This window comes from Danaus plexippus, chromosome 6, assembly GCF_018135715.1.
Source record: "Danaus plexippus chromosome 6, MEX_DaPlex, whole genome shotgun sequence".
NCBI lineage: Eukaryota > Metazoa > Arthropoda > Insecta > Lepidoptera > Nymphalidae > Danaus > Danaus plexippus.
Window position 1 is genome coordinate 6,967,996 of NC_083540.1, and position 27,469 is coordinate 6,995,464.

Here is a 27,469-nt window from a genome sequence, read left to right on the forward strand (position 1 = left end):
GACATGGCATATCTAGAAGACAATGATCGTCTTAGTGATCGGCATTACGGGTTTTTCCGAAGTCGGTCAACTGGGGACCTTCTTGTGTATGCCACACATTTATGGAGAAGACCTCCAGAGAACAACGAGGAAGCTCATGCAATTTGACTTGACTAACCTTTTTGGTAAGCTTTCTAGTTATGCCCTATTCCCTGAATTTCAGTTTGTCTGAGGCCCTGAAGTAGATACCTGACGTCGGGACAGCTTCGTTGTCTTTTCAAAGCACAGGCCTACTGATGTCATATATGTATAGACGGTGCCTATTGTCACCTCATTGATTCGAACTCGACATAATAAAAATAAAAAGACTTTAATTCCTGCAAACCCTGAATTACACGCTTTAATTCCTACATATCCTTTTTATCATCTAACAGCCAGGCGTACAGCTGGCCTCCATTCTTTCATTGTAGACCTTCGTCACATCGAGACTAAACAATATTATTTTTGCCGGACCGTTTTGCCTGCGTCTGTGTTACCTTCGAATTATAATTTGAGTATCTTCAAGACTAGGGTGAATGGGCTGTTACTTAGATAGTGCGTTTACCACCGACTCTGTTTTCCCAATCCCAATCTTTATTTTAAAGAAACGTTCACCTTTACGCGTTTTTAAAAAAGGAATGATATATATAAAATAATCAAAGCCTTTCACATGTATATCTCTCTTCAATAAAAAAATGCTTAGTGTCGTTTTATATAAACTTTAGAACAAAAATGAAGGAAATAAAGCTTGGATCGCTCCGCGCGGAAGAAGTGAGACATCGTAATTGTAAACAGTTCTTATCCACTAAATTTAAAAATAATACTGCTCTACTAAATTATATCAGTATGAAATCAAACTAAATAAATTATGAATATTATAAATTAATTAATATAGAACAACAGGTATGTTTTTAAGCCAATTCCACGACGCTCACACTGTTTACTTCGCATGCATAGCAAGAATACCATGAGCATTTGCTTGAATCTACCGACTCACTCTCTTACTTCTCTTCTCTCTCCCTCGGCGTACACGTTTAACGCAACCTTGTTGGAAGTCGCATAAGAAGTTTCACTTCAAAAAAGTGCACATAGACCACTCCATAATTTATAGGATTAAAATTCAATTATTAATAACGGTATAGTATATCTGCTGATAAAGCTATTAAGGTATTATGTCCAATAATGAATTTAAAGTGCTCCCGAGTGTTGTAAGAGGAGCTTAGACACAAACAATGTTATCATTTATCAAGCATGCATAAGGTTTCGTATCCAGTTTTGAATTAACACTTGGGTTATTCCCTATAAATTCTTCGATTCGTTCTCTTAATCCATGTTCAAGCGTATAAGTAAATTTGCATTTGAGATAGACTTATATCGTATATTTCTTTCGCTTCACTTTCTAACTGTCTTTGGCTGTGAACTTTTTTGTCGTAATAGAAATTTGATGATAGGGTAAAATGAATTCTCATATTCTGGTCACGATTGTACCAGGTTTTTTGTTCCTCTCCTATTTTTAGTATTAAAACACATGAGTTTGTAAATTAATTACTTCTTTTTCTCCTAACTGTGCTGACTACTTAAGATTTTATTCCACAATTGTAAACGATAATTTGAAGAAAATCTCTGCTGATGCTATCAACTTTTTCCTAGTATTAGTAAGCTAAAAGCTGTTAATCTGGTAATAGAACCAACGTCGAAATGTTTGTAACAAACAATATTTTATTAAAAAACCTCTACATATTTTTTTTATAGTTAAACTGAATTATATATATATTGTATCCACGTAACTTCTGTACATTAATAGTATCCGATTTTTCGGCATAGGTGTTACACGTCACATACACATTTCTAATTGAGAGGCTCAACATTTTTTACTCGTTTAACTGTTTAATATTTATCTAATATATACATATTTTTAATATAATGCAAAAAAAAAAAACATAAAACGCCTCGTGGGATTTTGCCAACATAAATATATGATTTGGGCTGAATAGACACGAAAATCTGACCAAAGAGGTTTAAAGGTAATAATTAATATCACCGCTAGGATCGCCAACTCACAACCAGGTGTGCACTTTCGTATAGCATATCATAGTGACACCCGACAGACTTTCAGAATACCTCAATTCTACCCAGCTCTACCAGACTATCGTGGGAATAAATATTCATAGAAATAAAAACACATTCATGTATATTAAAATAATAACAAAAACAAACAATGCAACATAAAATCTGAATACGAATACAATCCTTTTTTAATTCATCACACAGAGGACATGTTGTTTGAATACTGCCCACATGAATAAATGCAATTTCTTTATTCAACCCTTTGACCTTATGTTAATAGTGCTGTGACATTCTGTAAATGGATTTAAGTAATAAGTCATGTAAACAGTTCAACTGATTGAATATTAATATATATATAATATATGTGTGTATGCGTGTGTGTGTGTGTGTGTGTGTGTATAGATATAGCTTGGAAATCTTTATACACTTCAATGGTCACTATCCTTAAACTATCGGCAGTTTTTGCTATCACATTAAATGCAATGCTTTAAGTTAGTATGAATTAACTATTATTCAGACAGTACGGACATTTCATCATATCAGTGTACTTCAGCGTTTTCTCTTTGACATATAACAAGATAATTTGATTGTCTTTTAATATTTAGGATCATAAATACAATATAAATATCAATCACAGTTATTTTGTATGTAAAAAATTTAAACAAAATATGTATATATATATGTAAATGATTAAAGAGATATTTTGTGTCAAAAAATATAATACATTGGAACTTTAAATTAAATAAATTGATAATAATTGTGTTACTTAAGTTAATAGTGATGTTTGCTATGGTTATTTGAATGCTGCATCCAGAGCCTGTTCCAGGTCTTGTATCAGGTCATCCGTCTCCTCCAGACCGACGGACAGCCTTATCAATGAGTCGGAGATTCCCAGCTGTTCCCTTTGTTCAGCTGGGACGGAAGCGTGAGTCATTAGAGACCTGTAAATATTTAACAACATTATATAAAAATGTTATCAAAATCTGGAGTGAATTTCTGAATAAGTTATACTTTAAAATTAAATAATGCTTTTATTAGAACTATTAGAATTTTTACTTGAGAGGCTTAAAAATCTTAATTTTTTTGGTGAGATATATAGTATATATACGTATATATTTATACTTATACTATATAGATATTACTAATGCATCTAAAAGATCATTCCACAGCAGAATAGATATATTCATAATGTCCTCACGGCAGCTCCGCCAAGCTCTCATATCCGCCGAGACTTTCCGCCAGTATGAACACCTGGATGGCGCTGAAGAACTTCCTGGACTCCTGGAGCCCGCCGGAGTGACGGAAGCTGAACACGCCCGAGTGACCTGTACTCTGACGTCTGGCGATCTCGTGCTGAGGGTGGGAGGGAAGACCTGGGAATAGTGATACAATGTTAAACATACATATATATTCATCATTATATTGAGTAAATTCTTTTATTTCAATAGGATAGTTGTTAGTGACATGGCTTGGTTTCAAATACTATTATCGTGTTCCAACAGTGCTTGTGATTGATTATCCAAGTTTAATTGAATTTTATGTGAAATAGTTCCTGTATGTATATATTTTTTTAATTACATTATTTTGTGTGTAAATTGAAAATTGTCCAGTATAAATGTTTCGGTATGACAAGTAAGAGACATAAGGTATAGCTTGGATATAGCCTCTTATAACACATGATCTCTAACACCACATACAAATAATAGTATAAAGTGCTTAACATTTTTTTCTATATTAGACAAATAATATTTATATACCTGGATGCATAACTTCAACGACCTTCGGATGTTTGAGAAGCCACTCCGCTATCTTGAGAGACGATTTCTTGTGATGTTCCATTCTCAGGGCCAGTGTTTTCAGACTACGTATTACCAGGTAGCAATCCATTGGCGAAGGTACGATACCCATTGCTGAGGAGAGGTTGATATTAAAATAATATAAATAAATGTGTATGTGTGTGCGTGCGTGCGTATGTATGCGTGTGTGTGTGTCAATTGCAACAGATCACCGTCTGCACTGACAAAGTACCTAACAGCTAGACTAGAGGAACAGTTATTACAGGAGCCACATATTTAAGCCTACTCCTCTTTATCGAACATAATTCACTTCTTAAGTCATAAACTAATTAAACTAATGAATACATAGTATATTTAATATATTAGATGTCACAAGTGTGAAACTATACGTATAGATTTTAATTAAGTTCATTTACATAAATTATTGATACTCGCAAGAGCCCCCAAAGGTTTAAAATCAAAATAGATTAAAGACCCTTCAAAATAATTCGCCATAGGATCCCTGTCTTGTTAAATCCCCGACTATTTGTCTGAGAAGAAGAGTGATAGCTATAATCTTTGTCTGCACTTGTACCACCAAGTGGTGATTATTGACTTGATGCTTATCTCATGTTCATTAGTAAAATTAAGATTCAATCAAATTTTACGTCGAATTCATTTCAATCGGTTTATAAATAAAAAATAGCCATAAGAGACCCGTTGTTACTATAACCACGCTTACAATCCGCTAGAGCCGCAATAAAAGAATGGTGATTTTATATTTATAGAGAGGGCGCCTCATAGCTAGAGACCTAACTTGTACTAGCCTATACTTATGACATTGAAGTAGAAGTGAAGTACGTATACTTATGAAAATGAAATAGAAGAGACAGTGGCGAGCTAACAACAAGGTTTTAGTTTAACTGGTCGAATAGTGATATGACGATTAAAGACTGTTAGCGCTCAAGTCCACCCGTATATGATATTGAGGTTACATGGGAAGAAGGCGAAAAACAATCTAGTACCACCACTTGCTAGTTGCCAAACTCCCGCGGATCTTCTAAGGATACCGTCATTTGAAAACATTAAGTTATATGTATAAATGTTGACGAATACTGCACACGAATTAACCGAGATTCAAGCGAACCGTCGCCACAAAAAACCGAACGTGGAGAAGAAAAACATTACCAGAACCGGTCGATAAGAGAGGTAGCTTCGAGCGTCCAGTTATGTGGTTATGTGGTTGATGGAATTATAAAGGTTAAGTTTACTCTGAAATAATTCCGGATGGTAGAACTATCAATGCTAAGGTGTAAAGTACATTCTCTGAATAGAAGAACTTAGTCCGAAACTTGGCTCGTCAGATTACTGTTTATCTCAGTGCCATGAAAACGTTCTTATGTGAGAAAAATCCAGAGACGGTAATTCAGTACGACAATTTTTTGTATCTAAATCCATTTACTGGTTTTAACGAGAACTCAAAGAGCTTGCTGAACTGTATGTTAAAGCCATAGAGTACGTTAGACTATACTTTGGATATTAAGATATTTTTTTTATAACTATCTAATAAACGAAGTGAAGATTCGAAAACAGCGTTATAACTACGTATATAATTTTAAAAATTCTACCGATAACCATGAATTATATTATCACGTGTATTCATTTTAATAAAACTAAGATTTTCGGAATGCCTTTTTTTATTTTAAAACTACATACTCCCGACGTTACGGTTCCTTTACACCGAGACGAGATGAATAATGCATGATAAACATCCGAAAACCCTAGTTTCATTTAAACATACATTATCTCTAAAATCACTTTTTTCAGGCTCAGTATGCTTAGTCAATAACCCACTTAATCAATCTGTGAAGATTTATGAATGAAAAACTATTAACGCTCCGTATGAAGTGCGATAATGCCAACTCGGACTAAGGGTACCCTACTGATGATCCTCTCAGCCTTCATTCATATCTAGCATCATTAACTACTGGTTGTAATTATGGTAGTTATACGAGTTACGTTTGAAACATCTTTTGCCATTTCATTGCATTAATTTTAACGCGTAATAATAGTCCCTTGGCTTGACTCGTTTATCGCACAATATTTCAGTGAATGACACGTAAATAAAAAATAAAAATTATCAATTTATATCTAAGACGGGAGTAAATAAGTCATTGTTATTAACAATCAACCAATAGAATAGACAAGGTGATTCCGGTCAAATGAGGTTCAGTGACCACTTTGTGTTCGTTACTAAATTTTAAATTGGAAAGACATTGAGGACTCATTAGACTACGCCTTTGTCCGACGATGGCATTACTCACAAATAACAGTCAAAATAAATATTTACTGCCAGTCAACGAATACATTGTTGTGAAAATTTGTTATGTTTTTTTTCATATGTTGTTAGTCTTTATTACGTACAAGCAAAAAACCCAGGTCTCAATGTAGAAAACGTTGTTGGTTTTCAGCCAAACAGCGATATTGAAATAAATGTATGTACATATTAAATAAATAGCCGATTGCTTGAATGTACTGGACATACGTGAATTTATAAACAGATATTTAACGGGAGGTGCTATCAGACTATCTTAGGCTGGTATGAACGTTTTTGACATTAAAATCATAGTAATTAATAATACAAGCACAAGACACTATCAATTAGGTATATGAAAAAATACAAAAGACAGTTTGACGATACGTTCTCAAGTGTACTTGGTATTAATAAATAAAAGTGATGCAAATAATAAAAAGAAAGGGACACAATTTTAATTTGTTTTACCATATTTTTTATATATTTTAACATAATCAAAAAAAGTTTACATAATATAATTATAATTGAAAATTATACGTATTTATATGCACGTTTTCATAAAGTTTGCTCAACGCTAAACCTAACAAGAATGTTATTAATTTCATACGAAATATTAAATTGTTAATGAAACATTATTAAATAAAACGACTTATTAAAAAAGAAATTGGAAAAAGTCAAAAATCATTCAGAATAACGAATGGAGTATGAAAAAGTTCTGTATGACTATTTAGAGCAACAATATAGTATGGTAAAAATCGTTACGCACTTTATCTTTTCACAATACCGTGGTACGAGAATATAGAGACTAAGGTGACGAAGGTTTTCGACGCTGTCTCTAAGACCATCAACGAAAGAAGAATAGGAACAACCGAATTAATCCCTTTCTTAAATTTGATGTCGCGATTCTAATAAAAATATTACGTAATTTATATGAGGTATTTTAATATACGAATAGTTCAAGCAATTTCATATCAATTTAATGTAAGAAAATATTTAACCTTCTACGTATATGGAGTACACTATTTAGTATTTATAATTTATTTCAATAAGATAAAATATTAGAGTGAAACCTATATTTTGGATAAGCTTTTATAACTTCCGTGTGTAAATAAACTTCGACATCTCGTTTATACAAATAAAAGTAATTAAATTGAACGAAGCCATAGCATTAACAAAAGAAATATTCAAGACCTGTCATCAGCCATCACAATTTTAAATATCAATAGTTTTAAAAATCGTAATGCACGTTTTTTTTTTTAGGCCATGACTTCACTGACGTTACAGTTTAAAATGACACGAAATCGTTCCTGTCATCTAAATCTATCGTCGGAAACGGATTTAATATTAATTTTAAATAATACCGTGCGTATGCTTTTTTTTTATATTTCAATAGGAATATTGCTCGTACAGAATAAAGCAATTGGAAGTGTAATGAAAACTTCAGCCTGCATAGAACCGGAATGAATGTATTGAGAATAAAAAAAACCGCCTTTAATATTTTTTAAATTTAAACCGACCTATTTATACACAAACTGAGCGGATCACAATGTTATCGAGGTATATTATATTATCAAAGTTTAAACATATATCACATAACACAATATTTTTGACGCTTTTAGTGACCCAATTGGCGACGTCAATATATATGACTGTCGTAAATTTTCCGCAAGTCATTTTGTTGTATACACTGTGACGTGTTATAATCGACGATGACGTCATGTCCTGTTGCGTTTCCTATAAAAGAAACCGCCTAGTAATGGTATTATGGTAGTAATGGTATGGAAATATGTCATTGTAAATGTATTAATCTATAGCGATATGTAATTAAATCAGATTAAAAGCGGAAAAATAAAATCTATTGGTAGTTAAAGGTTAAGGTGAACCTGAGAGTTATGACGAGAACTCAAAACACTACCAATTAAACCATACTAATCCTAAGTCCTAATCGTGACTTCATTAAACTAATTCGTTACGTCGAATCAGTGAAAAACGTTCAAACTGTCGGTATTGATTTTATCATCAGACACTCGCACTAAGGGAACTGTATGTTAATGAATCTGTATTCCTATTACTATGTAGTTATTTTAATGCAAAGGATTCCGATCTCTATCATCAAATTGTTAGTCGAAGGTCACAGAGACACTTCAAATTTAAATGACGATCCCGTAATACGTCACAATGTAATCTCGAGCCTAACAATAAGTAATGTTTGCATGACAATAGATAAGGCAGACGGTTTTCTAAACTTATAAATGTCATGTGTCAGTCAAAGCCACGGTTTGGTTGTTAAAATATACTGTGACAGCTCTTGTATTAGGTTGCGGTAAACCAATAGGTATCACGTTTCTAGCTTATAATATCAGAATTCAGTCTTTCACTCTTCAATTTGAACGACATAATTTCTCTATAACATTACCATATAATATAGGTAACAATTAATACATACGTATACGCACATAGACACATATCTATAGCTCTAAGAGCCACATACTCGAGTTACTGAATAGATTTCAACAAATTTTTATATCTAACAATAAGTGACTTATTTAAAAATGAACAGAGATCTTAATTTATAATAAGTATTAAAATTTTTAAGTAAGTACCAGAAACCGTTTAAGTCAGTACTACGTTGAAAAATGACTTTATTTTGTATATAATTTTACCTTTTTTAATGTTACAAACAAGACGAGGGAAGTAGCGGCTATAAACTAGTATTATTTAATTACAGTCAGCAACTTGATATATCCAAACAATTCGCGCAAGTTTCTTAGTGAAAGTGACTTAGTAGTTTTCACTACGTAATTATCACGTAAAAGCAATCAAACTCAATAATATGAAGTCAATATCATTTTTTATAAATGCTATCCAATTACAAAAAATCGACTATAATTTGAACTAAGAATAAAGTTCTTCGACAAAGAAATCAACCAATTTTGTAAAAAACAACGATCATTGTCTATTTTAAAAACCTAAATTTTCGTTCAGTGAATACCATCTTAACTTTTTATGTTCGTGTTAAGCACCACAAAAACAGATCTTCAATGACCGATGACGTCACACATTATGTCCATACATCTTTTCTGTTCTTTATTTGAATTTGTATATGTTAACTCGTTCGTTCTTACACTTCATTATAAATATATTTTTGATTCTTTTTTTTATTTCCGGCCTGCTTATTCTTTTATTTGTAACTAACCTCTTTTGTTTAAATTTTAGTCCGTAATTTTTTTTTGTCTATCGAACTAAAAAAATCACCTATATTACTTACAGTTTTGTAGGAATCGTAACTTGCTGGCAAGATCATCGTTATTGACTACGGCTGCTCCCATGATAACATCGGCGTGACCGTTCATGTATTTGGTGACGGAATACATGACGATATCCGCCCCGAAGTCCAAGGGTCTTTGGAGGTACGGCGTCAGGAAAGTATTATCAACCACCAATATTATATCATCGCTATGGGATTTAACTATTTTGGATACAGCCTTTATGTCCAACACTTTCAGCATAGGATTTGTTGGTGTTTCCATCCATACTAACTGAAAATATATCCAATATGATAAAACGGAAGTTATCACATTATACATACTTAATTTTGCTATATACATGAGAGACATTACATATAAATATTATTGTTATTAATAATAAATAAAATAATATTTTGATTGGATATAAATATTGCGTTATACACGCTTAAACGTAATAATCTCTTGTTTTAATGCTAAAATGGTTAAAAGCTTATCAGTGTTTAATGTTTTTACAGTAATCATGATAAAGGCCGTTGTAACTCAATCATACAATGGTGATAAAAAATTACATGACATCAGTGAACCGCGGCTTTCTTATTGTTAGTTTCTAATACATATTAAGATTAAGAAATTTTCATATAAATAGTTTATATAAAATTGTCATATATAATATTCAATGATGTTTTAATAAAATTTGTTTGGTAGTTTCGGAGTAAAGGGATAACAAACATACATACATACATGGTAGTAGTAACAGTATAGTGAGGCAATCATTGTACATACAGGCCGCCACAATTTGCTATGTCATAGTTTTAACAATAAGCCGTTAATGTAACTCACCTTTGTTTTACCATTTATTGTTCTATCTAATAAACCCAGATCTGAGAAATCTATAAAATGTATTTCTATACCAAACGGCGCGGCTACTCTCCTATAAATATAAAAAATAGCTTAATAATACTATAAATAAATAAAAAATCAATTAAGAAATAATTATTACTATTACCTAAACAGTCTATTTGTTCCTCCATACACGTCGTCGCAGCAAATGATTTCATCGCCCTGTTTCAGAAGCGAAAATATTGTAGTTGTAGCACCGAGACCTGAGGCAAACGTGAAGCCATGCTTGCCTCCGTCCAAGGCCGCCAAGCATTCCTCCAAAGTGTTCCTGGTAGGATTCCCAGATCTACCATATTCATAGCCCTACAAAAGACATTATATTCAGAAATATAATTTAAATATTCATATACATTCTCATATAAATAAATAAATAAATTTTTTCAAGTGTTCCATAAACAAAATTATATTTTTATCATTTAATGGTCTGTTATTTGAACATAATAAGCAAAGGTGTATTATCACTATGACTAATAAACATTAAACATGGAATTATCATAGAGGAATATGAAGTAATATTGGTCATATCTTAAAATTTGATGACTGAAATAGTACTTCTTTATAAATTTCAAATACAAATTCAAATAAATCGAATCTACAGATGCAACTTAAGAAGGTTTTCAACATATTTTTTCATAAATTATTGCTTTTTTAAACAGTAATTTTAAAAAATTAAAATAATTACTATATTTTTTTTTTTTACAAAGAATTAAATAATGAGAAATATGAAGCTTATGCTGACATAAGAATTTAAAGGTAATCCCATAAATAAACCAATAAAAATTGTGTTATCATCACTTGAGTATTTTAATATAGTTTGTTTTAAATAAATTTAGTGATACACACACACACACACATATATTATTTTACCGTGTGTTCCGCTGGGGCTGGCTGTTTGAATGTGGTTGATGTTACAATGGGAGTCACTACGCTAGCATGTCTCCACTTATCAGGACTCTGGCCCGCATGGATTGCTAGAGTAGAAAAACCTGGCTTCTGTTTTAGGAATCCTTGATCACCCATCTGTTTAAGACAAGATGTTTATTTTTATACTCTCAATCTTATCAATTATTATTTATTTTATTATTTTAATTTTGTTTAAAAAATACATGTATTGTTTTAATAACCAAGTAAATATAAACAAAATATCTATTTCGCTTAAAACCCTAAAGATGATGCAATTTCATCAGTGTATTGTCATAGTAATGGTAATTAATCGCATGAAATTTAAATTTTTCGACGAAAGACGTTTTTTCCTTATGACGTGCAGCCGGAAACATAAAAAAGATAAAAAAATTCAAAATAGGAAAAATAATATTTCGTAACTTACTCTCACATTTTTTATTGTCCACAATTATATAATAAAATACCAAAGTGACTATTAATAGATGCCAGGCAACGAGGTAAAATAAATATTTTATTTATTTATTCATATTTATATATATAATATTTAAAAATATAAACAGTCACTGAGAAAATACGTACCGTATATTTCGTCTTCAATCTTAATTGAACTCTTAATTTTCAATGAAGCCAACTGAGAGTAGATATCGAACACCGGTTAAAAATATTAACCTTAAACACGGAATCAAGAACAATGCTCAAATTCCGACTTCCCCGCCTCTGCAATATCTAAACTTGAATGGTAAGCAATGTTGCACGCTCAATGAAATATATAGTCGTAATCCTCGCCATATTAAAAAATGCTATACAGATATACTAGTTTTACTGTTTTGCGAAGTAATTGTTGAAAATAATTGAGTAATAAGCATCATAATTAATAAAACTAGTTTGATTTATTTAGTAATAAATGTTACTAAAGCAATTGTGTTGTTTATATTTATAGTCATATGATTTATTATTTTTCTAAAAGAAAGCCGTTAAAATTTATTTTGTATTTTTCGGTTTAACAGTTCCAAAACTTTAATATATCAATGTAAATTGTAAACTAGTAAGTAATAACAAAAGGTCATATAACTAGTTACTAAAGGGTGGAAAAAAACTATGGTGTTTTTCTTTGCATTACAGAAATAGACTCCTTTTTCTAAAATATTTTTTGTTTAACTCTTTTACGTAACTTTTTAGTAATACATACTTATGCCTGTTACATATATTTGGACTATCAATTCTCGTACATAATGTCTTCTTACACAAGTTAGGAGTCAATGTCATCTAATTCAATTTGAATTATGAACCACTGTAATAATTCTAACTTGTTTATCTTAACTAATACTGTAATGAAAACAGTGAGAATATCTAATATATTCTGTACTCATTCATAGTTATCAACTTGACATTAAGTATTTGATGAATTTAACCGCCAAAATCGTAAGATTATAGAAATGGTTTAAATTTTAAAACTTAAGAATATTAGGTTTTTGTTTTCTTTTTGTTAGTTTATTTTTGTTCTTATTTTAATTAAATAAACGAAATGATATCATTGGTAACATATATTTACTTTAGATGAGAAGTGAGTTTATTTTTAACTAGAATATTTATTTTGATTACACATATTTTTAATTATGAAGATTGATAGTAAACCACTTCGATACGCTCATGCTGAGGGTCACACAGATGTATGCTATACTGAGGATGGAAAGTTAGTACTATAATACAAAGTTACTGGACATTGAAAAGAATATTTTGTTAATTATGATGATAAATATCTTAATTTATTGCTTATAATTTCAGACATATCATTACTTGTGGTCACGACGGAGACGTAAGAATTTGGCTGGATATAGAAGATGACGACCCAAACTCTCACTGTGTTGGTGAAAGTGCTTTGGCCGTTTGCTTCAAAGATGGCAGGTTGTATGTGGCCACTGATAATCATGCTGTTCAAGCATACACATTCCCGGCATTTGATAAAGATGGGATAATAACAAGGTTTACAGCACCAGTCACTCAAATTATGTCTAAACCTAAAGTAGAAGTAAGATTATTATGTAAAATTGAATACACTGAAAATTAATATAATTGAATGTGATCCTTTTAATTATTAAAAGTATTTTAATTTAGGCACTGGGTTGTTCTTCTGAGAATATGGAAGCGAAAATTTGCAGTTTGGAAGGTGGTGCCCCATTATTTGTCATGTCCGAACAAAAAGGCCCAGTACTTAGTATTGCAATATGTCCAAACATGAAGCATGCTTGTACAGCATCAGGTGATGGAATTATGAGGGTCTGGGATATTGATACACAGAAAGTTGTGAAAGAACTCTCCTGTGTTCCCAAGATAAACACTTTCTATTCAGCTAAAGTGCTCTGTAAGTATGAGCAGATTAAATAAAAATGATCTTTATGCTTCTTGAACATTTGAATATACAAAACATTTAATAAGAAAAGAATTGTAATGTTTAATGGACGGTTTTTGTTTCACAAGTACACTTTATTCATCTAGTCATATAAAGATTTATGGGACTAATTTGAGAGCAAATTCTATTTCTCACAAAAATAGAATTTGCTCTCAAATTTGTTGGACAAAAAAATGTTAAATTTTGATTTGCTATTATTCCAGGTAGAATGGATTTTGAGCCACAAGAAGGAAAATCCTTAGCTTATCCAAATAATAGAGAGATCATTATATTGGATTGTGAATCATGGAATCAGAGAGTAGCGTTCACACATAGTACAGTAAGTTGTTTATTATAACGAAAAGCATTTAGATATACCTAACATTGCCATATCACGAATTAGGAAAAATTATGTATTTCAACACGACTAAAAATGTTTCCAGCACATTAAAGAATTTTTATTTACTTGTCAATATGTGTATATGTAGCAGTTAAAAAATAGTTTTGGCTTAATATATCTTGTCTGTGAATTCCCTTAGCAATTTTCATTTACCAAACAAATGTATCATCGTCGTCTAGATGACTTGAATTTTATTTGGAGCTGTTATTTCTATAACAAAGATTATAAGCTACAATATCTATATTGCAGATTAAATGTGCTATTTCACAATGCCTTTTCTCTCCATCTGGTCAATATCTGGCGGGGAGCACGGTGGCTGGTCAGATAGCTGTCTGGGAGGTGGAGTCCGGAGCCTGTATAGACATCATTGAACATCCCACATCACATAATGTGTCTTCTATGACTTGGAATCCTAAAGGTTCTTCACCTTGATATTAGATGTATTGATATTAGAGCTGGTTTTGGTGCATTTATAAACCATTTAGGCATAATAAGGGGTTTTCCAATAGGGACGCTTGAACTTTGACAGCTGATTGCGGCCATGTTGTTTGAGTGACAGCTGTCAAATGCAGTGTGTTATATTCATTCCGTCCTCCCAAACCACCATGGCAGGTTACAGTGTCGAGCAGCACGTGCAAATCATAAAATTGTTTTATGAAAATGGGTCTTCAGTTCGAGCAACGTTCCGCGCACTTCGCCCGTTTTACGGTCGCGATGATCGTCCTGCCGAGTCGACTATCCGTCGATTGGTGGACAAATTCGAGTCAACCGGGTCAGTTAACAATCAGCCGGTTCCCGTGCGTCAACGTAACGCGAGATCTGCCGAGAATATCGCCGCTGTGCGCGACAGTGTCCTCGAAAACCCGCGGCAGTCAATTCCGCGTCGCGCACAGGAACTCGAACTAGGCCGAGGCCTTTCGCAGACGACAACTTGGCGAATTTTGCGTTGTGACTTGAGCCTGCACCCGTACAAGATCCAGCTGACCCAAGAGCTCAAGGTTAATGACCATAGACAGCGCCGTGTGTTCGCTGACTGGGCATTAGAGCAGTTGGAAGTTGACGCCGATTTTGGCAAAAAAATCATCTTCAGCGACGAGGCGCATTTTTGGATGAATGGCTATGTCAACAAGCAAAATTGCCGTATTTGGGACGAGACCAATCCACACGAGGTTCACCAAGTGGCAATGCACCCGCAGAAAGTGACTGTTTGGTGCGGATTTTGGGCCGGAGGCGTGATTGGTCCGTATTTTTTCGAAAACGATAATGGTGTGGCCGTCACCGTCAATGGTGAGCGATACCGGTCGATGATAACCAACTTCTTTTGGCCTGAAATCGAGAATATGGATCTGGACAACATGTGGTTTCAACAGGACGGCGCTACGTGCCACACAGCACACGCTACGATGGAAGTTCTGCACGATCAAGCGCCCTTAATGGAAAACCCTATATAATGTCAGTATTGATAGTTTTTAATGAAAATTTGACTCTTCTATTTTTTTAAATATAATAGGCTTTTCGACGACGTTTCGGTTCCTTTACAATCAAATCTGGTTGTGACCACAGTCGCTGTAGAGTAATTGAATCATTGGGAACATATAGATATTAATCATATTGAATATATACTATCCCAAGCCTTAGAAATTAGTTTCATTTATTTGATACAGTCTTAGTTGGAATTTTTTTTTTTTAGATAATGGTGTTCTGGTGTACTGTGATGTTGCTGGTCAAATGGGTATGTTGGTCAACTGTTATGGGAAGGACAGTAACAAAATCGGTGATGATAATACAGATGTGGAGATGGTCGAAAGAGATGACGGTCAGTATTAGGGAAGCCCTACTATTACTATTTAAAAAAATAATTAATTAATATTTTTAACAGGTAACATTGGTCTTTATAAGAACTAGCTAGCATATTGAAACATTTTTTTTTTATATATATATATAACAAAAACAATACAATTTCATGTTAAAATTTCTTTTGTTATATTATTTTAATTACAGAAAATGACTTAGACAATTTAATAGAGAATTATGAAAGTGATGACGATAATGCTATATCCTTGGAAAGAATCAAGAATCAGACGCTAAGGACGGTCGACCAGGAGGATTCCAGGCCTGTGTCAAGAGCTACAGTGGTTCCGCAGAGTACATCTGCACAACTGGCATTCCAACCGTCCTCAACACCTGTACATTTAGAACATAGGTAGTTAAAAAATATATACATTTAATTTTTTTTTGTCTCCATACTCCCGAAGTTTCGGTTAGATTAGGTTACTTAGATTTCCATCTCGTCCGCCCGTGATAACGGTTGCTGCAAAGTAACAGAAACGTCGGGAGTATGAAGTAAAAAAAATAAATTATCTCGTTGTAAATCCGAAAAAAATAGTTTTATTTCAATACATATATTAATTAATGCTGTGAAAAATCATATATATTTTTTTAGATACATGTGTTGGAACGATATCGGCATAGTCAGATGTCATACAGCCGAGAACGGCGAGTCTACGATAGATGTCGAATTTCATGACTCCAACCTACACCATGGCATACATTTAAACAACTATTTAAATCACACCATGGCTAGTCTGTCCGCCAATGTTCTGGTTTTAGCCTGTGAGACACCGAGGTAATTTATATTAATTTATAAATAGTTCTCTGTAAAATTGTTTGCTACTTATTGAATATTTGGTGTTGGTAGCTTCTATATGATTCCTAATTCCTCTCGTTTCAATGCACAAGTAACTCAGGATTTGAGTAGAGGAGAATCGTCAGGTATGGCTGGAATAACTTTTAATTATACACATTTTAAAACTAATGATCTATAATTGAAGACAATGTTGCCTCCCTTAAGGTCTAATTTTATACAATTTGTTCATAGAAAAGGTGCTTACGAATTAACATTTTTTATTTATTTAATAATTCTAGTAAGTCTGATAAATTAATAAAATATCATAAAACAAGTGTACGTAAGTGAATTGTCTTTCATATAAATTTCCTTTCTATATATTTCCATGACATGTGTTTGTGATATATGTATTGATTATTTATTTCTAGCAAACTGGTGTGTATATCGTTAGCTGGTAGCAGTCGTGAGTGGAGCGTCTCCATGACGGAGACGGAGGAGGTGGTGTGCGTCGGCGCTGGCGGAGTGGTCGCGTGCTGCACCAGCGCTAGACTACTGAGGCTGTACACGCCGCTGGGAACCCAGAGACAGGTGGAGATCGCACAGATCAGTGATTAGAGTCCCCTAATATTTACTAAATAAAGTACTCTTTACATCAAGAACATAAGAGACGAAACTATCCAGCATTCAATGGATTCACCGTGCGGGTGCCGCGTCCGTCGCATTGAAGGGGGAGCTTTAACAGTGCTTAGGACTTGCGGCCCTACTTGGTGTAGATTTAAGAATTCCCTATCCATCGCGAGTTAAACGCTCAACTCTACCGTCCAAGCTCCTCTCTCTATCTTATCAAATTTGAAACGAACCTACTAGGGCTGCCTTCAAAGTATGTTCTCAGAATGAATTGATATTAGTTCTGGACAGGCCCAAGACTCTTAGTAGGTTGTAGAGAGATCTAGCTTTAATACTTCTCGTTCCCACTTCTAACAAATATAAATTTACGACGAACCTATTCTAGGTGAGTTCGTAATACTTGTTGACCTTGATGGCATGGTCTTTGGGGATGTTGGTCTTCCAAGGAACCGTAAGCTCTATTAACACAATGCGATTTAAAGTTCGCGAATCTGAAATAAGTCTGGTCTGGACGCCGACGCACAAATATCCTCTGGGATTTTGTATTGTTTCTCATACGTATACGTCATTACAGTCCAATCGGGAGCCGCTTTGAGGATAGAGTCTAGTGCCTTCTCTCACAAAACCTATTCAGCGCTAGCTTGCGGTTATTTCTTTTTGCGCTTTGCTACGGGAAGACTAAACGCTTCAAGTATGATTTCTAGAACTCTATCGTGATGACGCGAGTATTGAACGCAAAAATTCCGAATAAAAGACTAATATATCCGTATCTTTTTCCTTATTTTTAATACATCCATATCTTTGGACTTACAGGCGGGTATATTTCTGACGGCACACGTACAGTTGTATACCAGCTAATTGCTATAATGGCAATGATCGTCTTAAAATGATGTGGCTCATCAATTAACCAGATCTATATATGTATTTTTCTGTTATTCTTTTTTATAAATACATTATTACAGGTGATATGTCTCTCGGGGCCGGCTGTGACGCTCGCGTGTTACAACACTACAGTCGCTGCTGTGTACCACAGGACGGACCCCGGACTGACTGACCAACATCTCGCTATGGACATCATAGCTCTTAATGGTTAGATTTTAATATTTATTAGGTTATTAATGCCTTGTTAGGCCATTTAAACAGACATCAGTGCGTGGTGGGACGCTCGATCCATCAAACGCCTTAACCAGACATCATATGCTCGTATTTAATATTGTTTGGTGAAACTGGGTTTAAAGCTTCACCGAGCTGGTACACGAATGAAATTTAAATTTTTAATAGCAATTATTTTTGAACCATAAGGTTATAATTATTTATGACCCTTAGGTCGTCAGGTGCGCAGTAAAACAGTACCAGTGCCTCTATCGGCGGGGGCCAAGCTGTCCTGGCTGGGCGTGTCAGACGCGGGGTCCCCCTGTGCCCACGACTCCGCTGGGGTCCTACGACTCTATGACGTCACTAGCGCCCTCTGGTTACCAGTCTGCGACACCAGCCATCATTCTAAGGGGGTTTCCGACTCGTGGTTTATTGTGTCCGTTAGTATTATGCTACTCTTTCATTTAGGATCAAAATCCACTAACATAAATATCTTTATATTATTGTATTTCTAATCTATATATTTATATTATATAGTGTATATGATTGTTTGTGTTATATAAAGAATAAAAATTGACTTTATCATACGAAATAGCAACAGATAATAACAAAACAGAAAGATTTACACTTACATAAGAAGCGTTTAATAAATAATACTTGTATTATTATTTATATTTTTACTTTAAATGACTGAAAATGTAGATGAAAATGTAGATGAGAGTGTAAAATATATATTATGTTGATTAATTCTGATATGTATGATTACAAATAATCATTCTAGGTCAGTGAACCGACACAGAAAGTTCGAGCCATATTATGTAGAGGTGCCTCATTCCCGCTGACTGCACCGAAACCTATCATCTCTGAGTTAGCGATACAGGTATGTACATTTACTTATTTTTTATTAATCACATTGTTATGTATTTGTTACAATTTAATACATTTCTGTATTTCAGATACCGTTATGTGAGTTAGATACGGAAAAGGCACAGTACGAGGAGCAGTTGGTGCGATGGGCGCATATGACGTCAGATGTTGACATTAAAACCGCCAGAGAGACCGCCTTGAAATTGTTTGCTGTAAGTTATATTGATGTGATACTTCGAATGCGACTTCTAACGTGGTCGCGTTGAATGTTTAACGCTACTTTGGAGGGGGGGGGGGGATACAGAGAGACAGAACGAGAGCGAACGGTTAATTGAGCATTATAAACAACTTTAATAAAGTTTGCCTTAGAGAAATAATATGAGTTCATTAGAAATCAATTTCTGCCCCTTCGTATTTTCATTTCCACATACGAAGTTTCAATTATCCCGTGCTTAGAGATATATTGTATTATTAGTATTTTTTTATTGATTAATATCAACTAAACTATTAACTCTTAAATATAAATCATATCAATATTGAGTCATTTTCTATATTCTCAGTTGGCGTGTCGCAGTGAAATAGAGCAAAGGGCGTTGGAACTAATGGAATTATTGAGAGACGATCGTCTGTTACCTCTCGCTGCGAAATACGCGTCGCGGCTAGGGCGGATACATCTCGCTGAGAAATTAACGAGCCTCGCTGAGACCTGGGAGAGTGACGCGAGTAAGGTTAACGAAGCCCAAACGACGCACTTCCGAGAGCTGGACACACAGGAAACTTATGACGTCACAGAACAACACGAGGACCTGAACACGAGCCTGATAATACCACAGAAAACAACGAAAAAGAAGGAGACGGAAACTGCTTTAAAACCTGTAGTAAGTTTATAGAGAGACGTCAATACGATACAAGTGGCGCCATCTGTGCCTAATATAATATACTACAATCCTTAGAATTATTTTATATGACTGATTATAATTGACGATGACTTAATGTGACCTATGGATATTGCCGGTGTAATGTATAGTAAAAATATAAATAGCTGTTAATTATATTGAAACCAGTATTCGTCACTAATTATAATACTTAGCCTATGTTAATTTTGGGATGGCAATGTTTGGATATCAACTTGTATCAGAGCTATAAGTACAGGCTTCAGCTTTTGTATAGGATATTATTGGAGGAAACGCTGATCATTAAGAATCTAGACTGAAACGGTACCTTGAACAGTAATAAAAATGTATATGGGATTGTATACAATGTCTGTTTTAATGAATTCTAGCCAATCAAATCATCGCCCGGCGGCGCCAGGAATCCATTTAAGAAACATCTAGATAACAAACCTAGCCAGAGTCCACTCAGCCTCACAGAACGAACGCTGGTCGAAGTACATCAACAACAAACTGACGATACCGAAAACAGTGACGTGAGTATCATATAAAATTCGTTTACCGGTATTTATTTAACAGCTATTAACATTTATTATATTTCCAGTCTCTAAAACCGGCAGACGGTGAGACGTTTGTAGAATGGTTTTCAAGGAACAAGTCCATATTAGAAAAACAAAATCCGGATCTTACACCCGCGGAATTAACGAGACACTGCGTTAGGACGTTCAAGAGTTCGCAGAACAAAGTGGTAGAGAATGGCCAGAAGAGAAAATTGGGCGAAGACGACGAGACCCCGGCCACTAGCGCGCCCAAGCAGTCCAAGCTAAGCGCATTCGCTTTCTCCAAAAAGACTTGATAATTTAATTAAAAAACTATACTTAAGATGCACAAGTATTTATTATGTTCTGTACTTTAACAATGAATCGATGAAGGAATCGATATCGTTGAAAACAGCAGGACTCGATTATTTTGAACATTTTTATTTTTGGATTTATGCGTTTTATACATTCACGTTGTTTTAAATGCTTTATTATGTATAAGAAAACAAATAATAGGTAAAAAAAAAAAATAGTATTTTATTTTAACCGTTGACGAGTTCAGCTTCATCCGGCTTCGGGAACATCCCTTCATCTATCATCCTCTTCCATTCATTGCCGTGTGGGTAAGCGAATTTTTTCAGTGTTTCCGGCAAAAACCGCGTACTGTATCCGGGTTGCTATGGTAATGACAAATGTAATTATAGCAATTATTTTACCGTTTATGTCAATTGATGTATTCAAGTTCTGTTTAATAAAAACATAACATATTATAAGAGAGCAATAATTCTATTTTAATCGCGTATTTCGTCGCAATGTATACTAATAAAAATTTAATAAAATTAACATTACAATTAAATAAGTTATAATATTTACCGACACAGAAAAAAAAATTGGGGAAAGTTAAGTTGGGCAAATTAGTATATATTTAAAAAATAAATTAAAAGAACATCGAACCTTCGGTGTGATATATCTCGCTTTCTCAACTATACAAGGATCGTAGAAGTGTTCGTGTTGTTGGTCGACGTACTCTATGAGGCGGCCTTCCATAGAGCCCGATAGACTCACGAAGTCCCAGGCCTGGAGGTGTTGCACCATCTCGCATAAACCCACCCCGCCGGCGTGCGGACACACTTTCACTGTATTTTGTTGTTCAACATTAATCAAAATTCTTATGTATCTTGGGTAACCTTATATGGATGCTGAAGCTGCGACGAGTAATTAAAAAAAAGGTAGCCTTCAGTGTCAATGTTGACAGTTAAGCCCCTGTGGCAATAGGGTCGTCCATAAATTACGTCACATAATTAAAAGACGGCTGGGTAATACAAGAATGTTACATTGTGTGACAAAGGGGGGGATCAAAAACTTTGACATCGTGTGTTAAAATTTAAAATACATCACTTATATTATATCCTTATTTTAATATACCCTCACTATATATTAAAAACAAATTTACGTACCATTAAATTTGTACGCCATAAGGTAGATCGCTAATATCTCATTGATGCCTCCTACTCTAGCCGAATCAATCTGGCAATACTGCATACCATTGCTCTGTAACAGCTGTTTGAATATCACTCGGTTTGCACACATCTCTCCTGTGGCAACACCAATGTTATAGGGCCTTCGAAAAAAAAATATTAGGAAAACTTTTATAGAAAAATAATTAATCAGATCATAGATATAAATGTAGATAGTATATATAGATTTACTGCAAAGCTTTGGAAATGGCAGCGTGTCCCAAGATATCGTCCGGAGATGTTGGCTCTTCGATCCACATGGGTTTTAGTGGTGCCAATTTTTTCATCCATTCTATCGCCTCTTCCACACTCCAAGCCTGATTTGCGTCTACCATCTAAGTAAATCAAATAGTTACATGCCTTTAAAGTTTAACATTTTAATTAAAGATGGGAAATAAATAGTACTACCAAAAATTTATCATCTCCTATGTACTTGCGAACCAGGCTGCATCGTTTGTAGTCATCCTTAACATCACGACCAACTTTTACTTTGAAATGTGTAAAACCCAGATCTAAATATTTTTTACACTGTTCCTTTACGAATTCATCGCTGTATCCCAGCCAACCTATAAATTAATTTTTAATAAAAGCTGTTTATTCTATTTTTACTTCAAAACCAATTAAAAAATATAGAATAAAAAAATCATTGACACGAGCGACATTCAACCTTCGAACCTGCAACATCCGAAATGTTTTGTTGCAGTTATTTTGCCAATTAAACTGTTTAATTTATTTATCAGCTCAAAATTATACAATACATATTTTATCTGTTTTAAATTATACAAAATTATGGCATTTTAAAATTTATAAAGTAACATTATAATATAATGTTTCACTCGCCTACTTGAGTTGTGTACGCTGGATAACCTTTCTGTTTTAGTATTCTTTCTCTCTCATTTTTACCATTTTGTTTTGATTTTAAAATTTCAATAGCCTCTTCTTTAGTTATTACGTCGGTTATGTATCGAAAATCAATTGTGGATACAAGTTCCTGATAAAAAAGTAAAGTAAAGTAAATTTTAGTCATTGTCATCAAAACAAACTGATTGATAAGAAAGTTCGAAGGTGCTTCACAGATAAAACTATATGTGATAACATCTCGTGAATCTCTGGGTTTGTTATGTAGATAATGTTAACAACAAAATAATATATTTTTACCTCTGGCGTTAAATCCGCTAAAAGTTTCCACAGCGGTTTCTTCTCCAGTCTAGCCCACAAATCCCATAGTGAATTCAGAATTGCTGCCACAGCTAAGTGCACTACCCCTTTTTCAGGACCCAGCTGATTACAGATGTAAAATATAAGATTATAAAATTCAAAAAAAACTTCATTACTCGAGTTTCACTCTTAGGTACAATTAATTATTTTATCCTAAGTTTGGATAAATTTATACCCAAGTGTGCAGTTACTGATGTTTCAGCCGTGGCAATGATTCGGGTCTCTAAACCGTTAAATTAGTAAAATGTTATCAAACATCTCAATGGGACTGTATGCAAAATTTTCTAAGCACTATGTAGATATTATACACAATTAAATAACTACTTTAATTCGATGACAGTCAACGCGTTGAATTCTCACGCCTGGCTTTATCTTATACATGCCACAATTCATATTAACCTTTATACAAAAATGTACACACTTTTTCCAATCTATACTGCATTTAACAAGAAGACTATAGTCCTCAGGAAAGGCGGCCTTGATTTTTTTCATATTTTTGTTTTTAAAATAGTGGCAAGTATGTAGACAATGAAAGTTTATCGAAAACTACAATAACAGAATATTTTATATGATTAATGATTTACCCATCTCATCTGTGAATCATTTGTTATAGTCCGCCAAAATTCAGAGAAATTTGCAAATATGTCAGCGGCGTTGCGACCCAGTATAAACTTCTTCATGGAACGTATGGTGAGCACTATAATCTCCGTTCCTCGGCCGCAGGTGAACGTTAGACCATAACCCTGCTGGCCATTCTCAGTACTAGTGATGACGTACGCACACGAGTAGTTTGGATCGGTATGCTATAAAATTGTATAATACTTTTAGAGGGATAAAGATGATTAACTAAATTGCTGAATAAATATTATAATTTGAACTCCTTGGTCCATGATATAAACAATATGAGAAGAATTAAATTAAAAGCCAGTAGACAAACATTGCGAATTTAATACCTTTTCTACAATAAACAAGCGATTCGTGACCGATCGACAACTATAACATTAAAAACTCTTTGGTTGTTAAATAACTAACATTAAATTCAAATGTAACAGCTTCTTAATCTCAAAACTCCTTGTTATAGTTACAGAACAAACCGACAGACATCTGAGTAAATAGTATATCCATGATGAGACTTTCACAAAACACGATGTTTATTAAAATTGGAAAAGTGGGTAAAAAAAAAAGTTTATATGATATTGCACATAATTTTTTTTCCAATGGTAATTGGACGTTATTTACTTACAAGCGCATCGGAACCGTGGGCTCCCAGAGAAGTTGGGAACCTCACATCCTGGACGTCGATGTCAACTATGTTAAGACCGTTCCGTGACAAGGGCATTGTTTAACGAATACCTTACGACTAACGAAACGATGTTATCGTGTCTATATATAGCTGATATTTTGTTTGTTATGAAACACATAGATAGCGGATAACTTTATCAACTTTAACTATTTAATAACTTACTTGGTTTAGTTATCTTTTTTAAATTTTTAAAAGATCTTACTGTATGTACTGATTTTTAGATGTCTTCCACAATTTTGAACACACCTTATTATTAAAGTTACTCTACAGGGAGTTAAAAATTATGGGTAAATAGTTACAAAACGGTTTTTAATGGTAAATATTTATTTTACAATAAATTGAAAATAGCAGACTTTTCATAAGCTTCTTTCAACAATATAATAATTTGGAATGTTTAAAAAAAAAATACAATTTGGTACTTAAATTCCCGTGACTAGAAAAACCGATATACATAAAAAATTTAAACATTTGTGATATATTTTTTAAATTGCACATTTTGTACTTAAAGCACTGAAAAGGGCACTTGAAATATTAACTTAAATATACTTACATACTAAATCTCCTTATTGACATTGTCATACAAAGTAAAAATTTAATCTCAATATAAAATTTTATAATACAAATTACAAATATATATATAAAAACATGTTCACAAAATTGTCCGTTCAATATTATATAAGCACCCGGTCCTATGAGCAAGACAGCTAAATAGCTCATGTAGCATTTTTCAAATCCAAGGAATGAAGTTTTGTGAACCATACAAAACAAAAATATTCTATAAATCGAGTTGACACTTCTGAATTACTATTATTACAAAATTCTAAATGCGTATAAATGAAACTAGTATTTTTCGGATAAACTACGAGTGATTTATTTTTGTAAAAAACTACATACGGGCAGACGACATGTGAATCATTCACATCTCGTCTGCCCGTGATCACGGTTGCTGAAAAGTAACCGAAACGTCGGGAGTATGGAGTTTTTTACAAAAATAAATCGCGCGTAGTTTATCCGAAAAATAATAGTTTCATTTAAATGAATAAAACTCGCGAAAATCTTAGATCTCATTCTAAATGCGTAATTTGTATACAACTATTTACTTTCTGGATCTGTCATATATATCGGCCATATCTTTAACGATTTGTCTTTCCCCGTCCTCCCACAGAACATTTGATAACTTCCCCAATGTACCGATATCGTCATTCCTCGTCCAGTCCAACAGTAGTTTGTAGCGAGCCTGAAAACATTGACATTTTTATAGATTGTTATAAAATGACTAATGCTGACTCATAGCCACTGACATAAAATAAAATTATAATACATCCGTAATTAAATAAAATATTATCTCTATACAAGTGTTTGTATATACTATAATACAAAAAGTATTCAAAGCATACAGTAGATCAGGTAAAGAAAAAAGCATTCGGTCACTGACAAAAGCAGGAATAAAGAGTTATATATGGTTTGAAAAAAAAATTATGCCTCTTAACCAACGAGACATAGTTGAACACAAAGTTGGTTAATTTACTCCATAATCAGTTAAAAAAGTTACTGGTTACTAATATAATTCAATTTAATGAGAGTGACCTCTGCAACACCCTGCTTTGCATTGTCAATTTCTGCGGTTTCTATCTGTCCTTGTGTGAATCCCAGCCTTCTAAATAGACTGTACCAGTTTTTGCCCAGGTGTTTAGAAATATAATCTATGTATTCATGTTCTGGCTGCAACAACGACATACAAAGGTTTAGTTAGTATTTCGATTAAAATGATGCCATATATGCAAATTCATTACACAGATAGTAGTAAAATTATAAGAACTTGATTACCTCAATATTGGCTTCTAAAAGTAAAACAATCAACTCTGTTTTTTCTATAGGTTCTTCGTCATCACTTGAGGGTGTATGGGACTTCCCTGGCTGGCCATATGCATTTCCCATGTAATACACAAATTCATTTCCCCACCTTACTTTGCTTGAGTTGACGATATTAATTACATTACCCCCAGCTGCAATAAGTGCACATTTTTATAGATTACTTCATATTTTATATTTATACAGGTTCAATGTTTTGCAACCAAAGTTAAGCAAACATTGAGAATACAATTATCATAAAATTTTTTCCTCGAAACTTCGATGGTTACCTTGAGTGTTGACGTTGCTGCTCGCGGTGCTACTGCGACGATCTTCCTCATCACTTTTTACCTCTTCACTTTCATTTTGAGGAACTGAGAATGACTTTTTGAATTTTGGTTTCTTTTTGTTTTTCTTTTCGTCATGATTAACAAAGATTTCTTCGTAGTTGCTATCTATGTTTTCATTTTGTGGTTCACTGCATTCATTTTCATTGAGGTTCGTTTTTTTACGAGGTGGACGAGGTACGGCGTCCGATTTTAAATTTCGGAATATTTCCATAAACTTGGCACTTAATTTGTTTGTCATTTTATATGAATATATTTAAAAATTTTGAAACAAACACAACAAGGAGTTGAAAAATCCCATTGACGTCACTATTGGTGTTGCAATTATTTTTAATTTTTGTTATTTAAAAAATATTTTATTCGGATACTAATTATTAAAAAAGCAATGAAACTAACATAATTGATATTTATATTAATAATATAAAAAGCGGGAGGGTTGAGTATTTTATTACGTTATATTTAATTTTAAAAGTGGGCTGAAAGAAAACATAGAAGCGACCAACCTATCATTTATAGGATTTTATCTCAACAATTTTAATAATGACAATCATAAAAATTTATTGACTGATATCTGA

The 27,469-nt window shown here is 33.5% G+C and overlaps 4 protein-coding genes across 4 annotated transcripts; 1 reads left to right on the top strand and 3 right to left on the bottom strand.

Annotated features, from left to right (window-relative positions):
* Window positions 1-2,192: 2,192 nt before the first annotated feature.
* LOC116778924 (cystathionine gamma-lyase) lies at window positions 2,193-11,966 on the bottom strand. The gene is made up of 8 exons (XM_032673021.2): window positions 11,805-11,966; window positions 11,190-11,342; window positions 10,429-10,625; window positions 10,263-10,353; window positions 9,443-9,713; window positions 3,843-3,995; window positions 3,284-3,458; window positions 2,193-3,026 (listed from the first exon to the last, which is right to left on the bottom strand). The coding sequence occupies exons 2-8, from the start codon at window positions 11,340-11,342 to the stop codon at window positions 2,879-2,881; spliced, it is 1,188 nt and encodes a 395-aa protein (XP_032528912.2). The 5' UTR covers window positions 11,805-11,966; the 3' UTR covers window positions 2,193-2,878.
* A 595-nt stretch (window positions 11,967-12,561) lies between these two features.
* On the top strand, window positions 12,562-21,168 carry LOC116778893 (WD repeat and HMG-box DNA-binding protein 1). The gene is made up of 16 exons (XM_032672971.2): window positions 12,562-12,918; window positions 13,011-13,254; window positions 13,341-13,587; window positions 13,839-13,954; window positions 14,264-14,432; window positions 15,705-15,830; window positions 16,016-16,217; window positions 16,458-16,640; window positions 17,069-17,228; window positions 18,230-18,356; window positions 18,594-18,802; window positions 19,144-19,242; window positions 19,319-19,441; window positions 19,790-20,107; window positions 20,512-20,655; window positions 20,724-21,168. Exons 1-16 carry the CDS (start codon window positions 12,842-12,844, stop codon window positions 20,973-20,975), a joined length of 2,796 nt encoding a protein of 931 aa, XP_032528862.2. The 5' UTR covers window positions 12,562-12,841; the 3' UTR covers window positions 20,976-21,168.
* On the bottom strand, window positions 20,998-24,768 carry LOC116778894 (mitochondrial enolase superfamily member 1-like). Its single transcript, XM_032672972.2, has 9 exons — window positions 24,637-24,768; window positions 23,978-24,196; window positions 23,334-23,456; window positions 23,016-23,166; window positions 22,584-22,741; window positions 22,368-22,510; window positions 22,116-22,279; window positions 21,613-21,794; window positions 20,998-21,335 (listed from the first exon to the last, which is right to left on the bottom strand). The coding sequence occupies exons 1-9, from the start codon at window positions 24,730-24,732 to the stop codon at window positions 21,201-21,203; spliced, it is 1,371 nt and encodes a 456-aa protein (XP_032528863.2). The 5' UTR covers window positions 24,733-24,768; the 3' UTR covers window positions 20,998-21,200.
* A 234-nt stretch (window positions 24,769-25,002) lies between these two features.
* On the bottom strand, window positions 25,003-27,210 carry LOC116779166 (protein immune deficiency). Its single transcript, XM_032673347.2, has 4 exons — window positions 26,838-27,210; window positions 26,524-26,702; window positions 26,284-26,418; window positions 25,003-25,933 (listed from the first exon to the last, which is right to left on the bottom strand). Exons 1-4 carry the CDS (start codon window positions 27,133-27,135, stop codon window positions 25,793-25,795), a joined length of 753 nt encoding a protein of 250 aa, XP_032529238.1. The 5' UTR covers window positions 27,136-27,210; the 3' UTR covers window positions 25,003-25,792.
* Between the last annotated feature and the right edge of the window lie 259 nt (window positions 27,211-27,469).

What these genes read in the sequence shown, in the direction of transcription:
- LOC116778893 (XM_032672971.2), top strand. Translation starts at nt 12,842, where the DNA reads ATGAAGATTGATAGTAAACCACTTCGATACGCTCATGCTGAGGGTCAC. An exon ending in TCTCTGAGTTAGCGATACAG is followed by an intron (nt 19,243 to 19,318) that starts GTATGTACATTT and finishes TCTGTATTTCAG; the next exon opens with ATACCGTTATGTGAGTTAGA. An exon ending in AAACTGCTTTAAAACCTGTA is followed by an intron (nt 20,108 to 20,511) that starts GTAAGTTTATAG and finishes AATGAATTCTAG; the next exon opens with CCAATCAAATCATCGCCCGG.
- LOC116778894 (XM_032672972.2), bottom strand. Translation starts at nt 24,732, where the DNA reads ATGCCCTTGTCACGGAACGGTCTTAACATAGTTGACATCGACGTCCAG. An exon ending in AGCGTACACAACTCAAGTAG is followed by an intron (nt 22,742 to 23,015) that starts GCGAGTGAAACA and finishes ATTAATTTATAG; the next exon opens with GTTGGCTGGGATACAGCGAT. An exon ending in GCCATTTCCAAAGCTTTGCA is followed by an intron (nt 22,280 to 22,367) that starts GTAAATCTATAT and finishes TTTTTTTCGAAG; the next exon opens with GCCCTATAACATTGGTGTTG.
- LOC116778924 (XM_032673021.2), bottom strand. Translation starts at nt 11,342, where the DNA reads ATGGGTGATCAAGGATTCCTAAAACAGAAGCCAGGTTTTTCTACTCTA. An exon ending in CAGCCCCAGCGGAACACACG is followed by an intron (nt 10,626 to 11,189) that starts GTAAAATAATAT and finishes TGTCTTTTGTAG; the next exon opens with GGCTATGAATATGGTAGATC. An exon ending in GTTACGATTCCTACAAAACT is followed by an intron (nt 3,996 to 9,442) that starts GTAAGTAATATA and finishes ACCTCTCCTCAG; the next exon opens with CAATGGGTATCGTACCTTCG.
- LOC116779166 (XM_032673347.2), bottom strand. Translation starts at nt 27,135, where the DNA reads ATGACAAACAAATTAAGTGCCAAGTTTATGGAAATATTCCGAAATTTA. An exon ending in TTTTAGAAGCCAATATTGAG is followed by an intron (nt 26,419 to 26,523) that starts GTAATCAAGTTC and finishes TCGTTGTTGCAG; the next exon opens with CCAGAACATGAATACATAGA. An exon ending in CAAAGCAGGGTGTTGCAGAG is followed by an intron (nt 25,934 to 26,283) that starts GTCACTCTCATT and finishes CAATGTTTTCAG; the next exon opens with GCTCGCTACAAACTACTGTT.